Consider the following 22,902-nt stretch of genomic DNA (forward strand, 5'->3'; position numbering starts at 1 on the left):
TAGTCTAGGTGGTCCAGTCTAATTATGTGGACAAGTAGAGTAAAGAAGTAAACGATTGATGGGGTTGGGGGCTTGGCAGGTTCATCAGTGGCTCTCTACCAGGCTCAGGTTGCTTTCAAGTTGTCAATTGTGATATCGAAAAGCAGGGTTATTGAGTGCTTGATAATTAAATGCCAGCAAGTCCAGTCCGGAATTGGGTGCCACACCTTACTCCCTAGTCCCTTTCTGTGGTCCGTCGACCGTCGCCCATGTCCGTGGGCATGGTTTAACTCGAAATACAAGAATGTAGAGTTAGTTACTTGTTTGGAATAACACGATCACGTTGGGAATCTAGGAATAATGGCAATTAAAACAAAATAGCTGGAGATGATGATATATAGAATTTATAAGGACCATTTTGACTGTATTATTCCTTACCCCATCAGGGTTGTAATTTGGGCGGGCTTGGGTTGGACATTTGTCAAAATTTGAATGGATTAAACCGAAGGCCCAAGCCCAAAACAGTGCAAAATGCTAATTCAGGCCAACCCGAATTGCACCCATTGTCCAAATATCCAATGATAATAGTTGTAAGTTGTAACCTTAAGAATGAATTGATTGTTCAGTTTGTGGTTGCTACTTGCTTCCATGTTTCAACTGGATGGTTGAAATATTTTACTTCACTGTCTGGCAACATTATGGATGGTTTTGGCATCAATAATTCATGGGCTTTCTTTGTTGTCACATGCCAACAAAATTCTAATTATAAGTTTTTCCCAAAAGTGACCGTTTGCGTTTAATCGAAATTAAGTCACATAATTAACAATCACACATTAGTTTGGAAGAAAAAGAGAGCCAACTTAATTGTTTCAAACCGAATTTCAGATGCTTGTAATAAAAAAAATATTGAAGGTAACACTACTATAGTATGCATACAAAACTCTTAGCCAACTTTCCAATGACTGGAATGGACACAATAATAAAAAATAAAAATAAAGAAAGTGCAACAAGAAAAAAAAAGAAGTATAAATATAGAAAAATATTATATGGATATATTTAATTGATGGAAGAGAAGAACCCTAGACGGCTTTTCAAGTCAGGATCCACATGTAGACGGTGGACCAAACTGTAAGGGCGAGTGCTGCAACCAAGTAGGTCCACAGGTAAAGGACTGAGCATTCTTCTTGACCGACATCAAACAGCTGTGTCATTGTACCTACATGGTAGTAAACATGATCATCACCCTTGATTAATAATAAATATGCATGAGCTTTACGATGGAATGGACTGAAATCTGAATTGATGAACCGTGGGTATCATTCTTTCTGTTGATGAAAATTTCAACTGCACAATATCACCACCATGTTCAAGGAAAAGAGAAACGTACCGATATTCATGGCTGGTGGCAGAGTAAATTGAACCATTAGCACGTATCCGAACAGTGGGTCTGAGGGGAGCAAGCCAAGTTTACCAGCTGCTATAACTACTCCGATCCCGATGGTTGGGAGAATCACATACCGCACAAAAATGACACCAAGGATGACCAGCGGCTTTAGCCTTGCCGAGCGCAAACCTGTTTAGGGTTTGGATCATTCAGTAAGAACAAAAAAGGTTGAAATTTCAGTACTCAACATGAGGAGAGCTACAGATTTCTTTATTTCTTTACCTTGGGTGAGATTGCCCCCGAGTATCAGGGTAATGCATGGTATTGTGCCATCCCTACACAAAGTGACCAGTTTTTGGTGAGACTCAATTTGATTGTTAAATGAAAAGGAAAACCAGTGCTAATCGGCAAGTAGGAGGACATATAAGTTCTTCAGGTTGCATACCCTAGTAGTTTGATCGAGTCCTGGATTACTCTCAGAGGAGCACTTTCGCCGATAAGAAGATTCTTCAACCAAGGCGTTGCTCCGAAGATGAATCCCAAGATCTGGTAGGAAATGCAACAGCGCAAGGATGTTTCTTTCTTTAGTATTTATTCTTCAAGAAATGGGGGTCAGCATTAATAAACTGCAGAAACACGTAATAATAATATAATCTAGAAATGAACTTACTGCGGCAATGGTGGGAGGCGTCATTAACTCTTCCAGGATCTGGTGAAGAGTCTCTTCTACTTTTCCCCAGAGTGCCATCTTTCCTTCTCCTGCTCTCTCAATTGCTATCTGTTATACAGTGTAGAGTGTGATTATTCTAAATTCTGGTATGAAATCACCAATGCTGACCTTCATGATCAAACCCAAGCATCTTTCTACTGAGATCAAACTATTCGCTTTGTACCCTACTAAAGGAAATGTGAAACTGTGGATGTGGATCACTTACAACAACTTGATTCTCCGTATCCTCATCAACGGGCTTCGCTGGTGGGACTAGTACTACTACAGCTTTTTCTTGATCATCTGTTTTGAGAAGGTGGGTTTCACCAGTGGCATCTGGATCTGTGTTTGGTACCTTCGGAATTGACTGAGCTGCTTGAAGTGCTCTGTACTTTATTCCCGAAGTTCGTATAAGATGGTAAGTGTATGACCAGATGAAGAAACCTCCAAGCTGTTTGACATTTAAAGTAGAACGATGAGAGTGTTAGACTGAAAAAAACTGAAACTGGATTTCAAAATTCTGCATGGCGTACTATGATTTTGAAAGCTCATCAGTCATGAAACAAGCTAGGTTGATTGAGTATTTGAGTTACAGAATCCAGTTGATTCCCTACCACTACCAGCAAGTGTAAAAGATGTCCAAAATAGAAGTCGAACGTAGATAGAACAGGGAATATTGCAGAAAAAGGGACATGGGTTACTTTACCGCCATAGACATAGATGCATAGGACAGCCCAACAGAGCCGCACACATTATGATCACCAAATGGGCTACCATCTTCGTTGCATATTGCAGGGACGACTATCAACAGAAGGTTTCCCAAGTTTCCTAGTGAATGAATATAGAAAAAGAAAATGTTGAGTGCAAACTATATACAGCTCAAAACACATTTAATTTGCTGGGTACGTACATATGCGTAGGTGCTAGTGACGCTCAAAACTACAATTACCTGCTGAACATGTAGCAATGACCAAGCCTTCTAGATATGGCTCAGGTCTCAGTATTTTTACAAGAATCCATCCAAGAATTCCTCCAATTAAGAAGGTTAGCCCAATGTTAACCGGCATAAACCACCTAACCAGAAGATCAAGAAAGTGGGAAGAAAAAGATAAGTACAACTAGACATTTTGTAAAGGTATATTACGTATACATCTGTAATGTTATACGCATAGCTTACCATGAAATAATGTCTTGGAATGTGACAGTCTTAGCTAGACATGCAAACATGAGAGATGGAGTGAAGGTGATGAACACTATCTGCATTAATTGGAGGAAAGTTATCATCAGATTGGAGAATATGATGAAATTCCATTGTCATCTACTCATCTCATCAGTAATAGCTAATGGGTATGTCTTGGTACCTTGTTCATGTATCGCCGAGCATCTGCATTGAGTAGATTACAGTAGTTGGTTGCCATGAAAGCCCCCAGAATACTAATGAGGAGAACCTGCAATACTGGCATGGAAGCCACTTGGAAAAGTGTCCAGAAACCCATCTTTCTTTTCTGTCTTCTTATAAACTTATCTTTGTTGGCTCTGTTTAGATGGTTTTGGCTTCTTTGCTATGCATTGTGTTGCAAGTACCCTGTTAGAAAATTCTGGCACAACCAAATTAATTAAGTTGTAGTCATTGATCATGTATAATCTAGATTCAAGGAGAGCTAACAGACTATATTATAAGCAAGGTAAAGATAGTATTACTTTTGAAAACCGAGTAGATGGGCTGGACTCATGGACGTTTGGATCCATGGTTTTTAAAACCGGACTCGGACCATTCTGACAAGGTAAAGATAGTATTCAAACGGCCGAAACCGTTTGAATAATTTGAACGGTTAATTGCCCGATTAAACGGTTTGCTGATCAAAATCAATAATTTTGGGGGAAAATCCAATTTTTGGGGAAAAACCAGTCACCTGACCGGTTCCTGATTTTTCTGATCTGACCATCCGGTCCGATCCAATTTTAAAAACCATGTTTGGACCCATCAACAAATGTCCCAACGCGGCCAGAATTCCTTTGGTGGACGGTTAATAAAGGAAATTTTTAATTTATTGATATCAAGAAAAGGATCCCTTCATGGCCTGGGGTAAGGATCTAACAAGATCGGATTAAACTGTAATACACCCAAGAAAGGATGAATCCGCCTCTGTAAAAGGAACATAGGTCAAAGTAGCATACTTTTGGGTTGGGAGTCTAGCCTGGTCTCCACTCTCCTGCAAGCTCAAGCACACACACGTCGCTGTAGGTTCAAGGCGAGGCACCCATGAACTAGGGTGAAGCCCTAGTTTTATAATAGAGAAAAAAGCATTCAATCTGGTTCATTTCCCACCAAATATTAAAAAAAGAGAGAGAGAGAGAGGCACTTGTCTTGTAGTTGAAGTATACATATAAGGTAGGGGATGTACATTAGGACCCAGCCAGGGCCCACCTCATGAATTTCTAATTGCCTTGTTGGCATTACTCTATTATTGTTGGACCATTTTGTTTAAAAATTTAAAAATTTGAAAATTCCACATTTTTCTAATTAATTACTCTATTATTGATGAGAAAAATCAAACTTGTTAGCTAAGCCGGTAAAGCATGTGAGATGTGACTCATCTCATCGGCCTCTGACGCGAATTGATAAACTAAAGTTAAAAAGCCATTAATGCGACACAATTATTATTAATGAGCCAAAATCCAAACCCGCCAATCCCTACTGCTGCGAAATCCTCAACTTTTACAGTTTTCTTCATTGTTTTGTAAATCTTGATTGTTGGACTGCCGATTTCTGATCTTTGTTTCTACTTTTTTGGTAATTGAAGAGCGAGGTTCTACCAAAAATAGCTCACAAATGTTGATAATAGCTTTCTATTAGATTATTTCTGTTTTCTGTGTATATCATATATGTTTGAAGTATTATAAAGCTCTGCAAATGTGGAGATTTGAGGTTAATTGATTTTGGTGTTTCTGAACGATTTTTTATTGTGTTATAAATTTTTTGTTTTATTTTACTTCCTTTTTTTTCCTTGCTAGTTATGGTATCGGAATGAAAAGGACTTCTCATGGAAACACCATTGAAATGAGAAACATCTCACAGAAGACAACTGAAGGAAACGTTGATCAGCAACTGAAATAAAAACCAGTGATCGAACGAAGTTTTTCATGATGATGGTGATAAGAAATGAGATGTAGATACCGAAATTTTAATTTCCCTCGGCAGAAATCCAAATATAAACAATATCTATATATGTATATGGTCAACAACGTCAAATCTATAAACCAGTGAGACGGGTGACAAACCTGCAACGGCGAGTCCGAGAGGACCTCAAAATCAGGCCCGAAAAACGGAAAACGAGGACAAATAATGGCGGAAGCGATCGCGCGTAGAACCCAGAGAAATGCAACTTGTTTCATTCCTCGGCATTTCAGTCAGGTATCAGGTTTCAGGTATATATATATCGTAAGAGTCATAGAGGCGATAGTCGTCATCTCATCAGTCATCACCGTTTCGGTCGTGTTTTAATATTAATTTTTTTTATAAAAAACGATGCGTACGTAGGGCTAGAATCGGGAATCAGCCTTTAATTTGATGAGAGAGAAAGTAGCATCTAATGTTATAAGAGTTCCGATAAGCTACCAACAACGTCCCTATCAGCCGCACATCGAGAACATCTCCGAATGTGCGGCTGCATTGGGCGGTTGAGACATTGTTGGGACCGTTCCTTGGTAGCAGATCACTAACCAGTATAGTATCCACGCAGAACAACCCATCGGCGTGTTTCTTTCCAACGATAATCGAGCATCATGAAACTGGAAATGATTGAGAATAATTGAGGATGTAAAATGACGGTATTAACCTGCAGACGAGACAGGTCAACTTGCAGAGATGTTGTGATATTAAGCATGTGACTGTGTGATTTGTATGAGATTGGATCCGCTCTCACCCAATCACCAATCACTATATAACTGCTTCCTTTCTTTCTTTTATCTTCTTACACGTAACTAACGATAACGCCCCTAGTCGGTATGCATGGGGCCCACAGCTATTCATCACTTTCTCACAGCTGTTTTAAATTAATCCGGATTCGATTAATATCGCTAATTGGTAATTGGTAGGTGATTTGCTATTGCTGTCAATTGGTTGGTCTAACCAATGTAATCAAACCGACTGAACCGATTATGTCAGTTACGGATTTGCGTTTTTTCCTGATTATTAATTGGGTTTGAACCGATTCTTATTGTTTTAAACCGACTATATAATTAATTTATAAAATCTTCTTTTTCTTTCTTTTTTTGGGTTAAAAAATCAGCAAGGAATGAATTCGAAGCTGGGTTGTCAAGGAATAACGTTAGCAAGGTACATCGGTAGAATGAATTCGAAGCTGCGCTGTGAAGGAATAACATTAGATTATAAGGAAAATTTTCACGATAAAGAAAGGAAAATAAAAGATATGTGATACTCGTCTTGGTTTTGGTTCATATAATCATAAAAGCTAAATTTGAGTTTTATAATGTCAATTTAGGCCCCGTTTGGTTTGCGGGAATAGGGGTCTGAAATCAGAAACAGAATCGGAATAGGCTATTCTGATTCCAACTGTTTGGTTGGATGGAACCGGAGTCCCATTTCCTGGAATGACATTCCCTGTCCCTCCCTTGAGAATGAAATCCCATTCCTGGAAATTTCAATTCCTATTCCTATTCCTGTTTGAACCAAACAGGTTATGGGAATGGACTATTTCAATTCTGATTCTGGAGGATTTCGATTCTGACTGCAAATTAAACGGACCTTATTTCTTTACTCTTTACTTGTACAATGTACATGGCATACTCACGGGAAAAACTAATGAACATGGATTAGGAAGGCTAAAAAGTTAATAAATATGGATGGGAAACCAAAATATAAAAAACATATCAATAAGATTGTAGGGATTTTTAATTGGTGTGCAAATGAACTAGATCATGATCAAATTCAAATTCAAATTTGATCCTATTTTGTTAGATTCTAATATTGGGATCAGATCAGATAAAAAAAAACAACATATAACATACATACACATACATTTATATATTATTTATAAATATACTTATATTATATTTTTGTTGATTTGTAAAAAGACATGTATACCCCTATTTTTTTCAAATATAAACGAAGAAAATGGTTAAAAAATGCTTCTATTTTTTTCTTTGTATGGGCTTTTTTTTCTATTAATAATTTGTTAAATTGTACAGACTTATGGGTAATTAAATTGGATAAGATCAAATTCGGATATCCAACATCCTTTACAAATTCAAATCTGGATTAATCTTTGTAAGATCCATTGGATCTTCGAAGATCAAATATAAGATTTATATTATCAAATCAGATTCAAATATACCCCAATTGGATTTTCGAAGAACTGGGATATACATTCCATTTACGTCGTTTCCAAACGCAACCTTATTATTTTGCTAATAAGGAAAACTTCGTTTTTCTTGTTTTCTCATCTTTAGTTTTTTGGGAGAATGACTGATCAGCCCAAGGTCAGAATTTGTAGGCTCAAAGTTCTGTCGGGATAGGTGCCAGCTTAGAATTGATGCTAATTCATGGGTGGGCGTTGATGCATAGAGTGTGGATTGTGGTCATTTTGAATGTTTATAGCTCTGCATCATAAATCAGAAATTTGCATTGAACAAATTCATACTTCTCAGTTTTTTTTGAATAACCAGTTTCCACATCTAGTACTTGTTCATATTAGTGTACTCCATTATTATTATTTTTTTGGTATTAATCACAGCCTAACATTCCCATAGGATCCTTACTCTTCTAAGTGAACAGTACAACATCACATCCACAACTCTTTTGTTCCAGAAATGATGATAACATGATTCATCCAGCACACCAATTGGATTACCCTCAGTTGATTCATTATTATTTTAATATTGTATTTTTATAGGTAATATTGATCATTAAATTAAGTTTTTAGTATTTCATAATAATTTTCTTCGGAAGAGGGTTGATTCTCATATCTCCACCTTGTGAACAAGAATTTTGAGCTGAAACCATTTGGTTTGTGGGCTCTACAGTCTAGGGGCCAAGCCATGATTTTTTTTTATTAAGGGGGCAAAAGGAATAAACACGAATTGGAGGGAGACAAAAGTTAATAAACATGGATGGGGAGATCGGGTTTGGATCAACCTTAATTGGATTTATTCTACTCCGTGTCAAACCTAATCTAACATAATGCCAATAATTTTGTGAAGTGTGAACAATTTTATAGATCGAACCAGTTTGGAAAGAGTATAATAAATACAAATCTGGTGATTTCAAAAACATATATTGTCCTTCTAAACTATAAAATTTGTTTTTGGTTTTAAAAACTATCATTTTAATGATTTCAAAAACATATATTGTTTTTTAAAACAAAATCACATGTGAAAACGAAAACAGTGATCAAGATCATTATTTTGTTTTTTCTGCTGCTATGCCAATTTCAAAAACAAGTGAAAATAAAATCATTCATGTTGTGAAACACCCTTTGTGCCTTTGAACCAATTTGATATATATATACACACTGCATACAATTCTGCAAACATGACCAACCTGGGCGGGCCAGGTTGAGAATTTGTCAAAATTTCAATGGCCCCGCGCATCCAATGCTCTGTAACTTCATACTCAACTTGCAAATTGCAATCCCCCTAGTTTATTAAGCTTACGCCATAACCTGCATGCCTCCCTGCTATGAAGGGTTCATCCATTTTGATGATGTAAAAAAAATCCACAAGTAGATGTGTCAATTGAACTGGATTTGCTCCAATCCGATCTGGTCTAATATGAATTCATTACAGACGAATCAGGTCTAATTCAAACGGTTGAATATTCTAGACCATTTTGGATCAGCCCAATTCAATATCCAGATCATCCAATCTGTTCAAATTGACTTCAACCCAAACTTGATCCATTGACACCTGTATTCTTATCTTATATCAATGGGTGGGATATTAGTTCAATCCGACCCAATCCTATATAAAATCTATTACAGATGGACCACGTCCAATCCAATCCAATAAATACTTTGGCCTAAGAAATCTAGACTGATCCATGCCAATTCAATGTCTTATTGGTCCGTCCAATCTGTCCAAATTGATTTTGATTTGGATAAAGATCAACCCAAAACTGGTTCATTGACACTTCTATCCATGAGAAGCCTTAGGGCCCGTTTGATGCACCTTTTTGGGAAAATCTTCATCCGTCTTTTGCATGAAGATCTGAATAGCCCGAAGCACATTTAGCAGATGTGCATCTTTTCGTGTGAAATTAAAACACGAAAAACTTCATTTAAAACTTTCCAAAATCAACCCAAAATAGATTTTTTTTTCATATTTTCAATATTCCGTCTTTTAACAATTAAATCTTCTAAGCACCAAACAGAAATAGACCGAAAATCAATCTTTCGACTTATAAAGACATGCAGAAAAACACGCCCAACAAGCCCTTAGAATTATCTATTTGAAGAGACGCAATATATTGAGTGAGTCCATTCAGCGCAAAGATGGCCCTTTGGACTACAAGGATAACCCACTAACTTGATTGCGGATTTCATTTAGGGGTGTGTGGATTCCCAAAATTTGAAATTCAACCTAATCTAATCAAATTCGGATGTGACGTGGCTCAAATCCATAATATCCAAATCAGTTATATATCTTCACCCCTCCTTTTCCTTTTGATTGAAGATATTATTCAGATTTCTAACGCCTTTCTAAGTGCTAGAGTTCTGATTTCTAACAGTATGTAGAATGGCAAACGTGGCGACACATCTTTTGGTTCATTAGGTGCAGCCTTTTTCTACATGGAAACGAACGAGGTGGGGCCATTTTTTGTACATCCTGTCCCTGACCAAACACATGTACCCTGCCCGTCTGCAAGGAATGGGGATTTTTAAATTTATTTTTATTTTCAATTCTATTTATATTATTTCTTTTCAATTTCATTGTTTTTTTTTTAATTTAATTTTATTATTTTCTATATGAACAATTGTATACATTAAAATTGAGGAGGAGTAAAACTTTAAGATTCTTTTTTTTTTCAATTTATTGCCTATCTTTATTATTTTTTATTTCAAATTTACATTCTTTTTCCTTTAAATTTTCCTTCATAAAAAAAATCGTGCTGGCCCCCATGGGCTGCGGGTCCGGGCCCATGCTTGGCGTCCTCCCAGCTCTAGCGTGTCATACCAACACAGCACGAACCATTCACGCGGCATGACAAAAGTGGGTCGTGCCAGCCCGGCACGGCCCACATCACACCCAAAAACTTGCATTGGGGAGGTAACTCAGCTTTATAAATGGAGTGTTTCACACACACCAGACATCAATAAGTTCAATCATAATTTTCTTTGTTTTTTAATGACACAAGATCAATTAAGCTGTGTTTGGTTGCAGTACAAATTTATTTGCATTAGTATAAATATAAAAAATGCAAATTCTTGTTTAATTTTGTTTTGGATTTTACTTTATTCTGCTTTCTAATCAGACAATATAATTTAAAATATGAAACAAAAATATGTCAAAATTTACAGTCAAATCATTTACACTGCCATGGCTTTACATCAGTACAAATTTATTTGCATTGCAGCCAAACACAGCCTTAATGTTTCCAACCAAGGTTCAAATGCTGTTTGAGACTAGAATAGCTTTCTATTGAATACTTTATTTGAAAAAAAATGAATATAACACTACAGTCTTTCTGATGCTATAAGTTACAATTGACTGAAATGGACAATAATTGTACGGGTTAGGGGCCTACCAGAAATAATGGATTTCATTTGCCAAAGCTTTTCAACTTAGGATCCACATGTAGATGGTGGACCAAACTGTAAGGGCGAGTGCTGCAATCAAGTAGGTCCACAGGTAAATGATGGAACATTCTTCTTGGCCCACATCAAACAGCTGTGCCATGGTACCTACATGTTAACAGTCGTTACCCTTAATTTATAAATATGAGCTTAGTTTACAATGGATTTAATATTGGGTTATTTAGTTAAATATCCCCTAAATTTCATGGATTTATTAAAGCTTATCCTATAATTTGTATTTTATTAAAATACTCCCTGTAATTATAATGTTAAATGATAGTGAAAAATGGCAATGCCCATTTGGATAAATTTAATCTATTTAGTTTTTTATTTTATTTAATCAATTTTATTTTCTATACAAACAAGCATTAGGGATACTTCTGAAAACAACTATGGAGTCTTCAAACATTTTTTCCACTCAGTTTAAGTAATCATGTTATCGTTTTTGAATGATTAGGGCTGTGCTAGGATCAACACGGTTCAATTGGATTTAGTTTTGTCAACCAAACGAAAATAATCGGGTTGAGTTTTAAGGCCAACCGAAACCAACCAACAAACATCCATTTTGTTTCACATTGGTTTTAATTAAAAGGAACCCAAAATCCAGGCTTTTCACATAAAAATGTCGATCTTAAATAAATGGGCACATTTATTTATGCTCGGTTGCAGTGTCAATCTCTTTGTAGTGTTAGTCTTCATTAATTATGTTGTCTCTTCATTCTCATATTGTTACCGTTTAGTGTCACTTATTTTTTACTTTTTATCAAGGGAAATTTTTTTAACAGTAGCCTGAACTTTGGGGGTTGTGTCAAAATAGATCACCAAATTTCAAAACGTATCTATGCACTATCTTGAACTTTCAAATTCTATTTAATAGGTCTCTAGTTAGTTGACTGTTAGTCAATACTATTATATGATATTAGGTATGCATTAAATAATTTAAAAATTATAAAATTACCTTTTATGATATTTTTCTAACCATTTTACTTATTTTGTCTGAATGTTAAAAGAAAAAAAGAGGAAGAAGGGTTATAAAATCAGGCAGGTGATCATCTGATTACAGTTGATCCTTGAACGGGGAAGCTTGAATATGGGAGCAGTAGCTTCAATAGTTGATCAGTGTCCGATTTGATAATCCTTTTCCCCTTTCCTTCTTCTAACACTCAGGCAAAATGGGTAAAATGGTAATAAAAATATCACGTGATGGTATTGACTAACGATCAACTAATGATACGGACTTCTTAGACACAATTTAAAAGTTAAGAATTTAAAAGTTAAGGTACTATTCAAGAATTTTTCTCTTTTATCAAATTGAATAGAAAGATACATGGCTGAAAAGACAAATAGGGAGAATAACATTTGCCCAAGTGTCAAAAAAAAAAAAAAAGAAAGAAAGAAAAGAAAAAGATAAAAAAACACAAATCAGCAGCGAAACACATATATGAAAGGGCATATCTATCTATCTACTCCATGGTTTTGAAAACTGGACCAGATCAGATGGTCAGACAGGTTGACTTGGGAACCAATCGGGCAACTGGTTTTGTTTCACCCAAAAACTATTAATGAGACAAAAACCAAAATTCAAAGTATCGACACAGACTGATACGCCGATAGAGCGTATCAATGCTTTTTTTATGTTTTATTTATTTTCTTTATCAAAATCGATTCAGAGGGGTTGGTTTAAGTCCCGGCTACCCTTTGAACTATGGTCTAACTCGATACAACCCCTGTAGGGGCGTATCAGGAAGCCAGCGACACGACATGTATCGACCGATACAAGCCAATATTGGCCGATACGTGTCAATACTTTGAACCTTGCCAAAAACCATTGATTTGGTCAACAACTAACTGACTTGGACAGTCAAACTGTCGACCTAGACAATGGTTTTGATCATTTTTTGTTTTAATTATTTATTTTTTAAATCAGAATGAGCCATCCGTTTGAATCGGACAATCAGACCATTTGAACCAGTTACAAAAAGTAAAACCGCAACCAAATCGAATAATCAATTTTTGCCATCCTCCAAACCAAGAACGATCAAATCATTTTAAAAACCAACCATATCGGGTTACTAGTTTGATCCATATGATTAATTTACAATTTCTTATCAACATTACAAATGATAAAACAAATACTTCTTAGTAAAAGATCGATAGGAGTGTTTTAGTAAATGATTAATGACCCTTTAATATGCACCAATCCATTCCTAACTAAAATAATAATAGAAACTTAGAAAGTTGGACTTGACTCTTGAGATAGAAGACAACATACCGATACTCATGGCAGGAGGCAGAGTAAATTGTACCATTAGCGCGTATCGGAATAATGGGTCCGACGGGAGTAACCCAAATTTGCCAGCTGCTATAACTACGCCGATCCCGATGGCAGGGAGAATCATATACCGCACAAAAACGACAGCAATGATCACCAAGGGCTTTAATCTTGCCGAGCGCAAACCTGCTTAGGGTTTGGATTATTCAGTAAAAAAATGTTGAAATTTCAGTACTCAACATCAGATTTCTTTATTTCTTTACCTTTGGTAAGGTTACCCCCGATGATAAGGATACTGGAGGGTAGTGTCCCCGCCCTACACAGTGACCAGTTTTAGTGAGAAAATAAAATGAAAGATAAATAATTGCTCGGCAAGTAGGGAAAAATGTTTTAGAAACTGACCGAATCATTTTTGTAAATATATTTTATTAATAAATAATATATTATTATATTTGTTATTTTATATTTTAAAATTATTTTTTTATTTATAAAAATTATAATTTAAAATTAGAAAAGGGTTTTTTCATGATTATAAAATTCCTTTGGGACATATAAATCTCAAAAAGTTATCCAAAAAGAAATCACCCAATTAGACATATGAATACAAAGTTATGGTGTGCATGCATATTTAATGTACAACCCATGACCCAAACACCTAGGTCATATGGTTTTTGACATGATCAACAGTTTTTAACCAATTTCCAGGCTTTAATAGAATCGGATCCAAAATTACAATCAATGACAATTTGAATGGTTCAACCAGCTGGGTTAATGGTGAATTGAAAACGCTGGTACGAAGATAAGCTCTTCAGTTCTGCTACAACTCAAGATGGCAATTTCACAAGAATTTTTGGGTATCCAACCCATCTCAACCCTAATATGACTCGTTTATCAAAACCCCATAGGGTTTGGGATTATAAACCCATCTAATATATATATGATTTTGTGTGTGTGGTATGATATAATATATAGTATAAAATGATTTATAATATTTAATATATTAAGAGATTTTTTTAAGTCAAGCTTCAATCCTTCAACCTTTATGTTTATTTGTTTACCCACTTACCCTTAAGGTTTACAATTAAGAACAAGAGCCCATGACCTATTGGCGGGTAGTTTTTAGGTTTTTTTTTGGATTTTTGGTTCTTTGAAATAAAAAACTCATTTGTTTACCCATTCTCTTATGTCACTTAGTTTTATTTATTTTTTGACTTATACTATCTTGTTTTGCTCTTTTACATGGAAGAGTTCTATGTAATGTTGGTTTTTGTTGAATGTTGTTGGTTGATAATGAACTTTGAAAAACATCTTTTATATACTTTAATATTGAACCAAGGATTAAAATATCTATACCCAATATCATATCAAACAACTTGGATAATATCAAACAATACATTAATTAAGAGTCCAAGACACAAAATATATGAACCTATTATGTTTATCCTAATTATTATATCAGTTATTTTTTATTTTATTATTTTTACTTTTTAACATTAACAAAAAGGATTAACCAAATATTGAATTCTCAAATATAAATTAAATTATCACTAAAAAATTTATAAAAATATATAATTTTTACTCAAAAAATCAAATCTATTAAATTTTCTAAGATATATATCATATGCAAATTCATAATTTTTAATTACTAAAAACCATTTTTCATATAAATATAAATTAGTGGATTTGATAGATTCAATTTGATACTATATTCTAGAATATTTTATAAACAATTTTTATTTTTTTATTGTTTTGTAAATGATAAATATAATGTTATTTAATATAAATTAAAAATATTAATTAAGATAATCATTCTATTATTAATATTTTATTTGAATAAATTCTTGTGATTAAAATCATTGATGTAAATTTGAATTTGATAGATTATTTATTCTATTTATTTATAAAATAATAATTTTAAATATTCTTTTTCTTAATTTTTAGTTGGAATTGCTAATCATATAAAAATATATTGTTTGTTAGGATGAATACAAATGTTAATACCAATTATTTTATTTCATTAAATACCACAAAAGTCAAAAGGTAAGATTGCTTAAAGACTTAAAATAGTGTTAAGTTTTGTCCCTATCATTAACTGATCCGGGTTCAAATTATGCTTTTAGAGTTAATAAGCTTTTTTTTTAGTAGAAATCGTTAATTTACTTTTGAAATCGGTTGAGATGGGTTTAACGGGCATGGGACGGAGTGGGTTGGAATAACTAAGAGGAAAAATTAGAGAGGATTTAGAGTCAAGAATAGATAGACGAATTCGAAAATGAATAAGGCAACTTGCACGGATACCTTACCCGTTGCCATTCCTAAACTCAACTGGTGAAGTGGTGATTCTTCCTAATGTAGAACTGGAACATCTGAGTGCTTGAATAAAGAGGTTGTTTATATATTTATTAATTGATGGGTCTTAAGCATAACAATATAATTAATGCATACCCTAGTAGAGTGATAGAGTCTTGGATTACTCTCAGAGGAGCATCGTCGCCGATGATAAGATTCTTCAACCAAGGCGTTGCTCCGAAGATAAATCCCACGATCTGGTAGGAAATGCAAAAGTGCAAGGATTTTTCTTTTGTCTTAAATAAATAATGACAAAATTAAATAGCTGCTCAAACACATATATTAGAATTCAGAAGAAACGAGACCGGCTTGAGTGCTCACAAGACCATGTTCATACTGTTTGAATAGCCTTTTACAATTAGCCATGCATTGGAAATACCTCTGTAATTGTATGTTTTTTTATGGAGAGATATTCCCTAGGATGCAAGGGACTGTGCAAATCTGTGAGCACGGTCTTGTGAGCACTAAAACCGATTTCAAAGTAAACTGCTTACTGCGGCAATGGTCGGAGGTGCCATTAACTCTTCTAGAAGCTGATGAATAACTCCTTTTAGTTTTTCCCAGAATGTCCTCTTCTCTTCTGCTCTCTCACTTGATAACTGTTGTACAATGTAGAATGTCATTATTTTAGAATTGAGAGCAAACCATTCGCACCCCTGTAAATGTAAATGCATGGGAGTGCAAATCCGCTGACTGTAAATTCTGATTTACTTTTGTTTCACATTTAACTTTGTCTAATTTGTTTGTAAGGTGTAAAATAGGAAATAAAATTATGTAATTCCTGACTTATATGAAAAAAAAATGGAGGTAGGAGGGGGTTATTTTTGGAAGTGGATTCTGGATCTCCTGTCCACAAAAATTCTGCCCACGTCTACTCACAACACACTACCTCCATGCACTCCCGTGCACAATGTGTGGCTAGATATTATGTGAGTTGATGTGGGCAGGAGATCCGAACTCTTTGGAGTGAGGTAGGAAAGGAGACAATGTCGTCTCCTTTTTATATGATAGAGAATTGAGGTAGGCTAACCCATAATCCCCCAAGTCCCAACCACCGGTGGCAGCAGGACTTGATAATAGATCTCCGCTACCAACAACAGGGAGCGGATTTGCTGGAGACAAGATTATACACACCAGGCAGGCTGGACTACCTATCACAGTTGAGCATGCCGGTGCCCACTGTGGGCCTCATCTGTACTGAATACTGGCATGTTCAACCATGATAGGTAGGCTAGCCCGGTGTAGACAAAAAGGTACAAATTTTACATCAAATAGGAATACAAATCATGTTAACAATCAAATGAATGCAAAATTTATAATCTGTTCATTTATGCACTCGAAAACAAAAGGATCACTTACAACTTGATTTCCTGTATACTCATCAGCGACCTTGGCTTTTTCTAGGTCATCTGTTTTGAGAAGGTGAGCTTCGCCGGTGGCATCTGGATCTGTGTTTGGTAGCTTTAGAATTGATTCAGCTGCCTGAAGTGCTCTGTACCTTATTCCCGAAGTTTTTATAAGATGGTAGGTGTAAGACCAGATAAAGAAACCTCCAAGCTGTATGACATTTAAAGTAGAAGGATGGAGTGTTAGTCTAAAAGAAAAACTCAATCAACTTTAAACTATGCATGGCGTGCAATCATGTGATGAAACCAGCTAGGTTGATTGAATTACAGAATCCCGTTGTATCTCTACCAGCAAAGATATACAAATGGAAGATGATCACAGATAGAACAGAGAATATTAAACTATGCATGGCGTGCAATCATTTGATGAAACCAGCTAGGTTGATTGAATTACAAAATCCCGTTGTATCTCTACCAGCAAAGATATACAAATGGAAGATGATCACAGATAGAACAGAGAATATTGCAGAAATAATGAGACGTGGGTTACTTTACCGCCATGGAGAAAGATGCATAGGAGAGCCCAGCGGAGCTGCAGAACTTATTATCAGCAAATGGGCTGCCATCCTCGTCACATATTGCAGGGACCACTATCAACATAAGGTTTCCCAAGTTTCCTGGTTAAATTATTAATGGAGAAAAAGAAGAATGCTGCTGAGTGAGATACTAGATCAGAACTAGCCCAAAACAATTCTGCTGATGGGTACACATATAAAAACAGAATGCTGAAACAAATTAGAACAACTATAATACCTGCTGAACATGCAGCAATGATAAGGCCTTCCAGATGTGGCTCGGGTTTCAGTATTTTTACAACAATCCATCCAAGAATTCCTCCAATTAAGAAGATTAGGCCGATGTTAACCGGCATAAACCACCTAATTAATTAAATAGAAGATCAACAAATCACCCCCACAACACACAAAAGTAAATATATATATCAAAATAAAGCACAAGTAACTTCTTACCATGAAATAATGTCTTCAAGCGTGACAGTCTTAGCTAGAGATGCAAACACGAGAGATGGAGCGAACACAACGAACACAATCTGCATTAATTGGAGCAAAAGTTACCAGCAGGCTAGAGAATATGAAGAAATTAATTTCAATATTGTCATCTCATCTCATCAGTAATAGCTAATAATAGGGTATGTCTTGATGGTACCTTGTTCAGGTATCGGCGAGCATCTGCATTGAGTAGTAGACTGCAGTAGTCGGTTGCCATGAAAGCCCCCAGAACACCAATGAGGAGAACCTCTAATACTGGCATTGAAGCCACTTGGAAAAGTGTCCAGAAACCCATCTTTTCTAATTTATTGGTTGTTGATCTTGTGGGTTTGGGCTTGCCTCTTTCCTGGCTTTGGGCTTTTTCTCAGTTGGACCTTATTAGAAAATTCTGCACCCATATATGGCCACAGCGAACCAAATTAAAATTGCAGTCACAGACATTAAAATTTTAGATTGCAGTCAGTGTTGCAATGGATGACGTGAGTCTGACATTGACACTCCAAAGAGTCCTGAGATTATGTACAAAAGTGAAATTACAAGATAATTGTCATTTTTCATATCAAGTATTATAAAATATAAACACAACACAACTTTTTAGACCTTTTTTGCAGATATATAATGTTTTCATAATAGGAAAAGATCTATAATTTTGGAAAAGACTTTGACCAATCAATCAAACCCCTAGATTGAGATCTGGATAACAAAGTAACGAGTGAAAAAAAGGAAAATTAGAAACGTGACCACTCAGCAGTCAGCGGTCAGCAGTCACGATTTGCAACCATCACACCATACATAAGTGGCATCCATCTAATCACGAATAAAAAACACTTCTTTTTAAGTATACAGATAACGTGGCTTTATCTCCATCAGTCACCAAATTGGAGGACACGGTCAATGTTACGTGCTAACTTTATATGATGGATCATTTTCCACTTTTGTAATAATAAACGAATTTTCTCATTCTTTTTTCTCAAGAAAAAATAATTTCATCTGTTTGTACAACTGGAAGTAGGATCTGAAAATGACTATAAAATCAGAGAAAGAGAGGAGAGACATTCAATGAATAATAACTTTATATGGAGATGTTCCTATATCTGAGGTTTCTATAAGTAATGGAGGAACTCTCATAAAATACATTTTTAAAAATAAAATGAGAAATTTATAAGATAGGGTCTATCGATCCTTGAAGACTTCAATGATTAATGTACAGCTGGAAGGCTATGCTCCGATGTTCAAGGAGCGAAGAAAAACCTTCGCTGTCCATGTTTGACAACTTAAAGCCGAGGGGCCACAAAAAGCCGTAAGTAGATCTGTTCATGGCCGGGTCGTGCTTTTATTCTATATTAATAAATTTTTTTAAGGTTCAATCCCGAGCTCTCATCTGATAATCGAGCCTCCAAGTTGGACCCAAATTTAGCCTATATTGTTATTATGGCTGAAGCGACTGAATAGAAAGAGAGAATGAGAGTGAGAGAAATTATAAAAGAAAAAAAAATATATATATATATATATATATATATATATTAAATTATAAATATATATATTTCAATAAATATTATACTATTTATATATTTTATATAATATATAAAATACATTATGTATTTTATAAAATATATAATATTGAGTCGAGTCAAACCAGGCTTAGACCGAACTGTTTTGACAAATTCCAAACCCGATCCGTAACATAGTCTGTTAGACCCAAAGTCAGAACCGCAGATCTAATTATATGACCAAAAGTCAGATCTAATTATATGACCAAACCCGACCGAGGTACAGGCCGAACCATCAGAATATCCAGTCCATGAACAAATCTAGCCATAAGTCATTAAAAAGATTGCAAGCTTTTTTATGACTGTAGATTTCGAGCATTTGAGTCCGTGAGAAATGTGTAATTTTAAAATTCTCCCGGGTAAATTGCATATTAATACCTTATATTGAGGTAATCTCACTTTAGATCCTAAACTTAAAAACGTGGCTCTCTCACTTTAGACGTCATTGTTGGCATTTTGTTAATTATTTGGCGCATATGATGTCATATGCGATTAGAAACTTCTAAAAGCCCAGAATAATCCACTTCCTCTTGGAAGTCAGTCAAAAATTCCTTGACCCGACACCGAATAATCTTAAACGAACGGAGTGAGTGAGACCTCTCTTGATACTGGTGGAATGTGGAAGAGGACAAGTCATCGACAACCTACCAAGTATGAGGGTAGATTATTAATTTTATTATCCATCATAATTACTAAAGTGGCAATTTTCGAAAGTTAAGGCCCTGTTTCGTTCGTGGAAATAAGGGTCTCTGATCAGAAACGAAATGGACAATTCTAATTCCAACTGTTTTTTTGATTGGATGGAATTTTGATAATGAAATTTCTACTGATTTCAATTCCTATTTCCATTTCTATGAAAACCAAACAGAGTATGGGAATGGACTTCCGGAGGATTTTAATTCTAATTCCGATTTCGATTCTAAGCCAAACGGATCCTAAATATTATGTGTTACATTTTAAAGTTAATTGAGAATTTGAGATGAATCTACAATTTACCCAACTTTTATTTATATGTACAATTAAGGATAATCGCAGAAGGAGAATCTATTACAAGAACATTGTATCCTAGGGTTTTGAAGAATAAAACCAAAAAATAAATATAAATCGATAAAATAGAGTTACAAATTAATGAATCGGATCGGATTTAGTGAAGGGTATATCCAATATATCCGATTAAATAAGCAATCTAACAGATCCAAATCCAATAAAAAATCGTCAAATTTCCAAGATTATGATTTGAATTTGAATTCGAATATCGAATTGATTTATATATTATAGAAAAAAACTTGGATATAATATAAACAATATATTATATTATAAGAATATAAGAATATAGAATGTATAATATACAAAATTTGATAGCTATTGGATTGCATAAAGATATATTTAAATTCGATCCTCTAACTAAACAGATCAAAGGGTGGTACCCGGATCCGGATATTATCGGATCAAATTCGGATTCGAATCGGACCTTTCCGTTTTCAGCCCTAAAATGGGGCAAAGAAAAGATTGTCCAGAAAATTTGGCTCTGCATGCTCTACAGCCTGTGGGTCAAACTTGAGGAGCCGGAAAAGGCCAAAAGTCATTGAAAAAGATACGACAGTAAACATTAATGAGGAAGTAGGAAATGGAGTTAAAGAAGGAGGTATGGGTTTTCAGCATCTCTGAGTACTTCTTCCACTAATTAAAAGAAAAAAAAAAAGGTAAATCTATCGTAGTCATCATCCCAATTAATCCCTATTCGAAAAAAATCTCCATTCTCCAATTCAAACACCACCTACCTGTATATATCTCATAACTCTCTAGAAATAATCACAATAAGAATTGCAGTAAAAATAATTCAATCTCAGTTTTTCCTTCTTTTATTAGTTTATTTGCTAAAAGGATGGATTCAGAAGGGATTTGCTTGTTCAATTGAAGATCAGAAAAAAGAAGTTTCTTCGAGCTATACGGTTATATATGAAATGAAATGAAAAGAAACAAACATTGATTATAAGAACAGAGTCGTCTGAAACATAGGCCATCGAAAAGGACAAAAAGCAAAGGAGAAGAAGAAAAAAACGATGATGGATTCCGAAACGTGGGATCTTGAGTTGAGGCTCTGTTGGTTTCAGATGCATTTTCACCTGTTTCTTATCAATCTTTATCGGAAAAATTCTAACTACCGTCCCTCTTGAGTTTGAAATAAACTCAAAACAAAGCATAAATAACTACCAATATTTTTACTCAGGATCAGAGAACAAGAACAAGCTAGAACGAAAAAGAGAGAAAAAAAAAAGAAGATCCAAATTAACATAATCCAACAACGAAAAACCATTAAAAACCAGAGAAAGAGAGGAGAAACGATGACGAACCTGCAACGGAGGCGAGGTGACCTGAAAATCAGGTGAGCCAAGGGAAAAGAAGAGGAGGAAGAAACGACGGAAGCGATCGCGCGAAGAAGGAAGAAGGAAGCCATTGGAATCGCCTGCAGCTTCTTTTTTTAGTTAATAGAGCATAGAGTGTTTGTGTAGTTTTTGTTTCGTTGCCCGGCATCCCAGGGTCCTATATATAGAGAGTTATAGATATACCACAGACTCCACAGTCGTCATCGTCTTCTTCGTACTAATCGTGTTTTGATTGCCAGCCGGAGAAAGTCAGACACAGAAAGACAGAGAGAGAGAGAGACGTCAGAGACGCACATTGCACGTATGTAGGTAAGAAAGAATCCGGATTAGTTTGTAGGTTGCAATTGATGGATCTGTGTCTGTTCTTTGGGATGTACACATGTAAAAGCATGCTTGGTGACTGATTGATGAGAGGAAGAATAGGATATTACCCGTATAGCACGTGTCCTTATTTACCAAGAAAAAAGATATAGCATGTGTCCACTGCCACCTGTCAGTTACATCACATGCAATTCGCCCCATCACCCATAAACGAACAAGCTGACTGGGCAAATCTCATGTAAATAATACAAGTTTACAAGGGTAATTTAGTAATCTTCGGGAGTTACAACCCCACAGTATGCAACGCAATTTTGTATCTAGATATTATTGTCCTTATTTACCGAGAAAAAAGATATAGCATGTGTCCACTGCCACCTGTTAGTTACATCACATGCAATTCGCCCCATCACCCATGAACGAACAAGCTGACTGGGCAAATCTCATGTAAATAATACAAGTTTACAAGGGTAATTTAGTAATCTTCGGGAGTTACAACCCCACAAGTTGCAACGCAATTTTGTATCTAGATATTATTATTACGTTCCATCTTCCATAATCCCATCCATCCAAACCATCCACGTACGGAAACCGGATTCAGTCAGGTCATAGCTTTGCATTTGGAATATCTCCCGTAATGTTCTCAACGCAACGCTGTAAAGGTTCTTCGAATGGTTCTTGCACTGACTGAAGCCGTATTCCCATGTACCTCGATAACTAATGGCGGA

At 35.4% G+C, this 22,902-nt stretch overlaps 2 protein-coding genes across 7 annotated transcripts; both read right to left on the reverse strand.

Annotated features, from left to right (window-relative positions):
- Nucleotides 1–843: 843 nt before the first annotated feature.
- Nucleotides 844–5,564, reverse strand: LOC148849548 (protein PIN-LIKES 7-like). 3 transcript variants are annotated; one of them, XM_088951823.1, is made up of 11 exons: nucleotides 5,355–5,564; nucleotides 3,434–3,670; nucleotides 3,250–3,329; nucleotides 3,022–3,146; nucleotides 2,779–2,900; nucleotides 2,299–2,523; nucleotides 2,034–2,141; nucleotides 1,809–1,909; nucleotides 1,646–1,698; nucleotides 1,367–1,552; nucleotides 844–1,195 (listed from the first exon to the last, which is right to left on the reverse strand). In XM_088951823.1, the coding sequence occupies exons 2-11, from the start codon at nucleotides 3,566–3,568 to the stop codon at nucleotides 1,071–1,073; spliced, it is 1,260 nt and encodes a 419-aa protein (XP_088807949.1). In that variant the 5' UTR covers nucleotides 3,569–3,670; nucleotides 5,355–5,564; the 3' UTR covers nucleotides 844–1,070. The 3 variants fall into 3 exon arrangements, with proteins under 3 accessions (XP_088807949.1, XP_088807950.1, XP_088807951.1); XM_088951824.1 differs by having other exon boundaries at nucleotides 3,434–3,657; nucleotides 5,355–5,546; XM_088951825.1 differs by having other exon boundaries at nucleotides 4,251–5,460.
- Nucleotides 5,565–10,572: 5,008 nt separating this feature from the next.
- LOC148849549 (protein PIN-LIKES 7-like) lies at nucleotides 10,573–22,282 on the reverse strand. 4 transcript variants are annotated; one of them, XM_088951703.1, is made up of 11 exons: nucleotides 21,824–22,282; nucleotides 18,077–18,307; nucleotides 17,881–17,960; nucleotides 17,666–17,790; nucleotides 17,408–17,529; nucleotides 16,866–17,063; nucleotides 16,001–16,105; nucleotides 15,603–15,703; nucleotides 13,421–13,473; nucleotides 13,158–13,343; nucleotides 10,573–10,993 (listed from the first exon to the last, which is right to left on the reverse strand). In XM_088951703.1, the coding sequence occupies exons 2-11, from the start codon at nucleotides 18,212–18,214 to the stop codon at nucleotides 10,869–10,871; spliced, it is 1,233 nt and encodes a 410-aa protein (XP_088807829.1). In that variant the 5' UTR covers nucleotides 18,215–18,307; nucleotides 21,824–22,282; the 3' UTR covers nucleotides 10,573–10,868. The 4 variants fall into 4 exon arrangements, with proteins under 4 accessions (XP_088807829.1, XP_088807831.1, XP_088807830.1 ...); XM_088951705.1 differs by having other exon boundaries at nucleotides 10,573–10,979; nucleotides 21,824–22,254; XM_088951704.1 differs by having other exon boundaries at nucleotides 18,077–18,428; nucleotides 21,824–22,202.
- Nucleotides 22,283–22,902: the final 620 nt, after the last annotated feature.

Source organism: Nelumbo lutea, chromosome 6 (assembly GCF_056320005.1).
Source record: "Nelumbo lutea isolate HS-2025 chromosome 6, American lotus-T2T, whole genome shotgun sequence".
NCBI lineage: Eukaryota > Viridiplantae > Streptophyta > Magnoliopsida > Proteales > Nelumbonaceae > Nelumbo > Nelumbo lutea.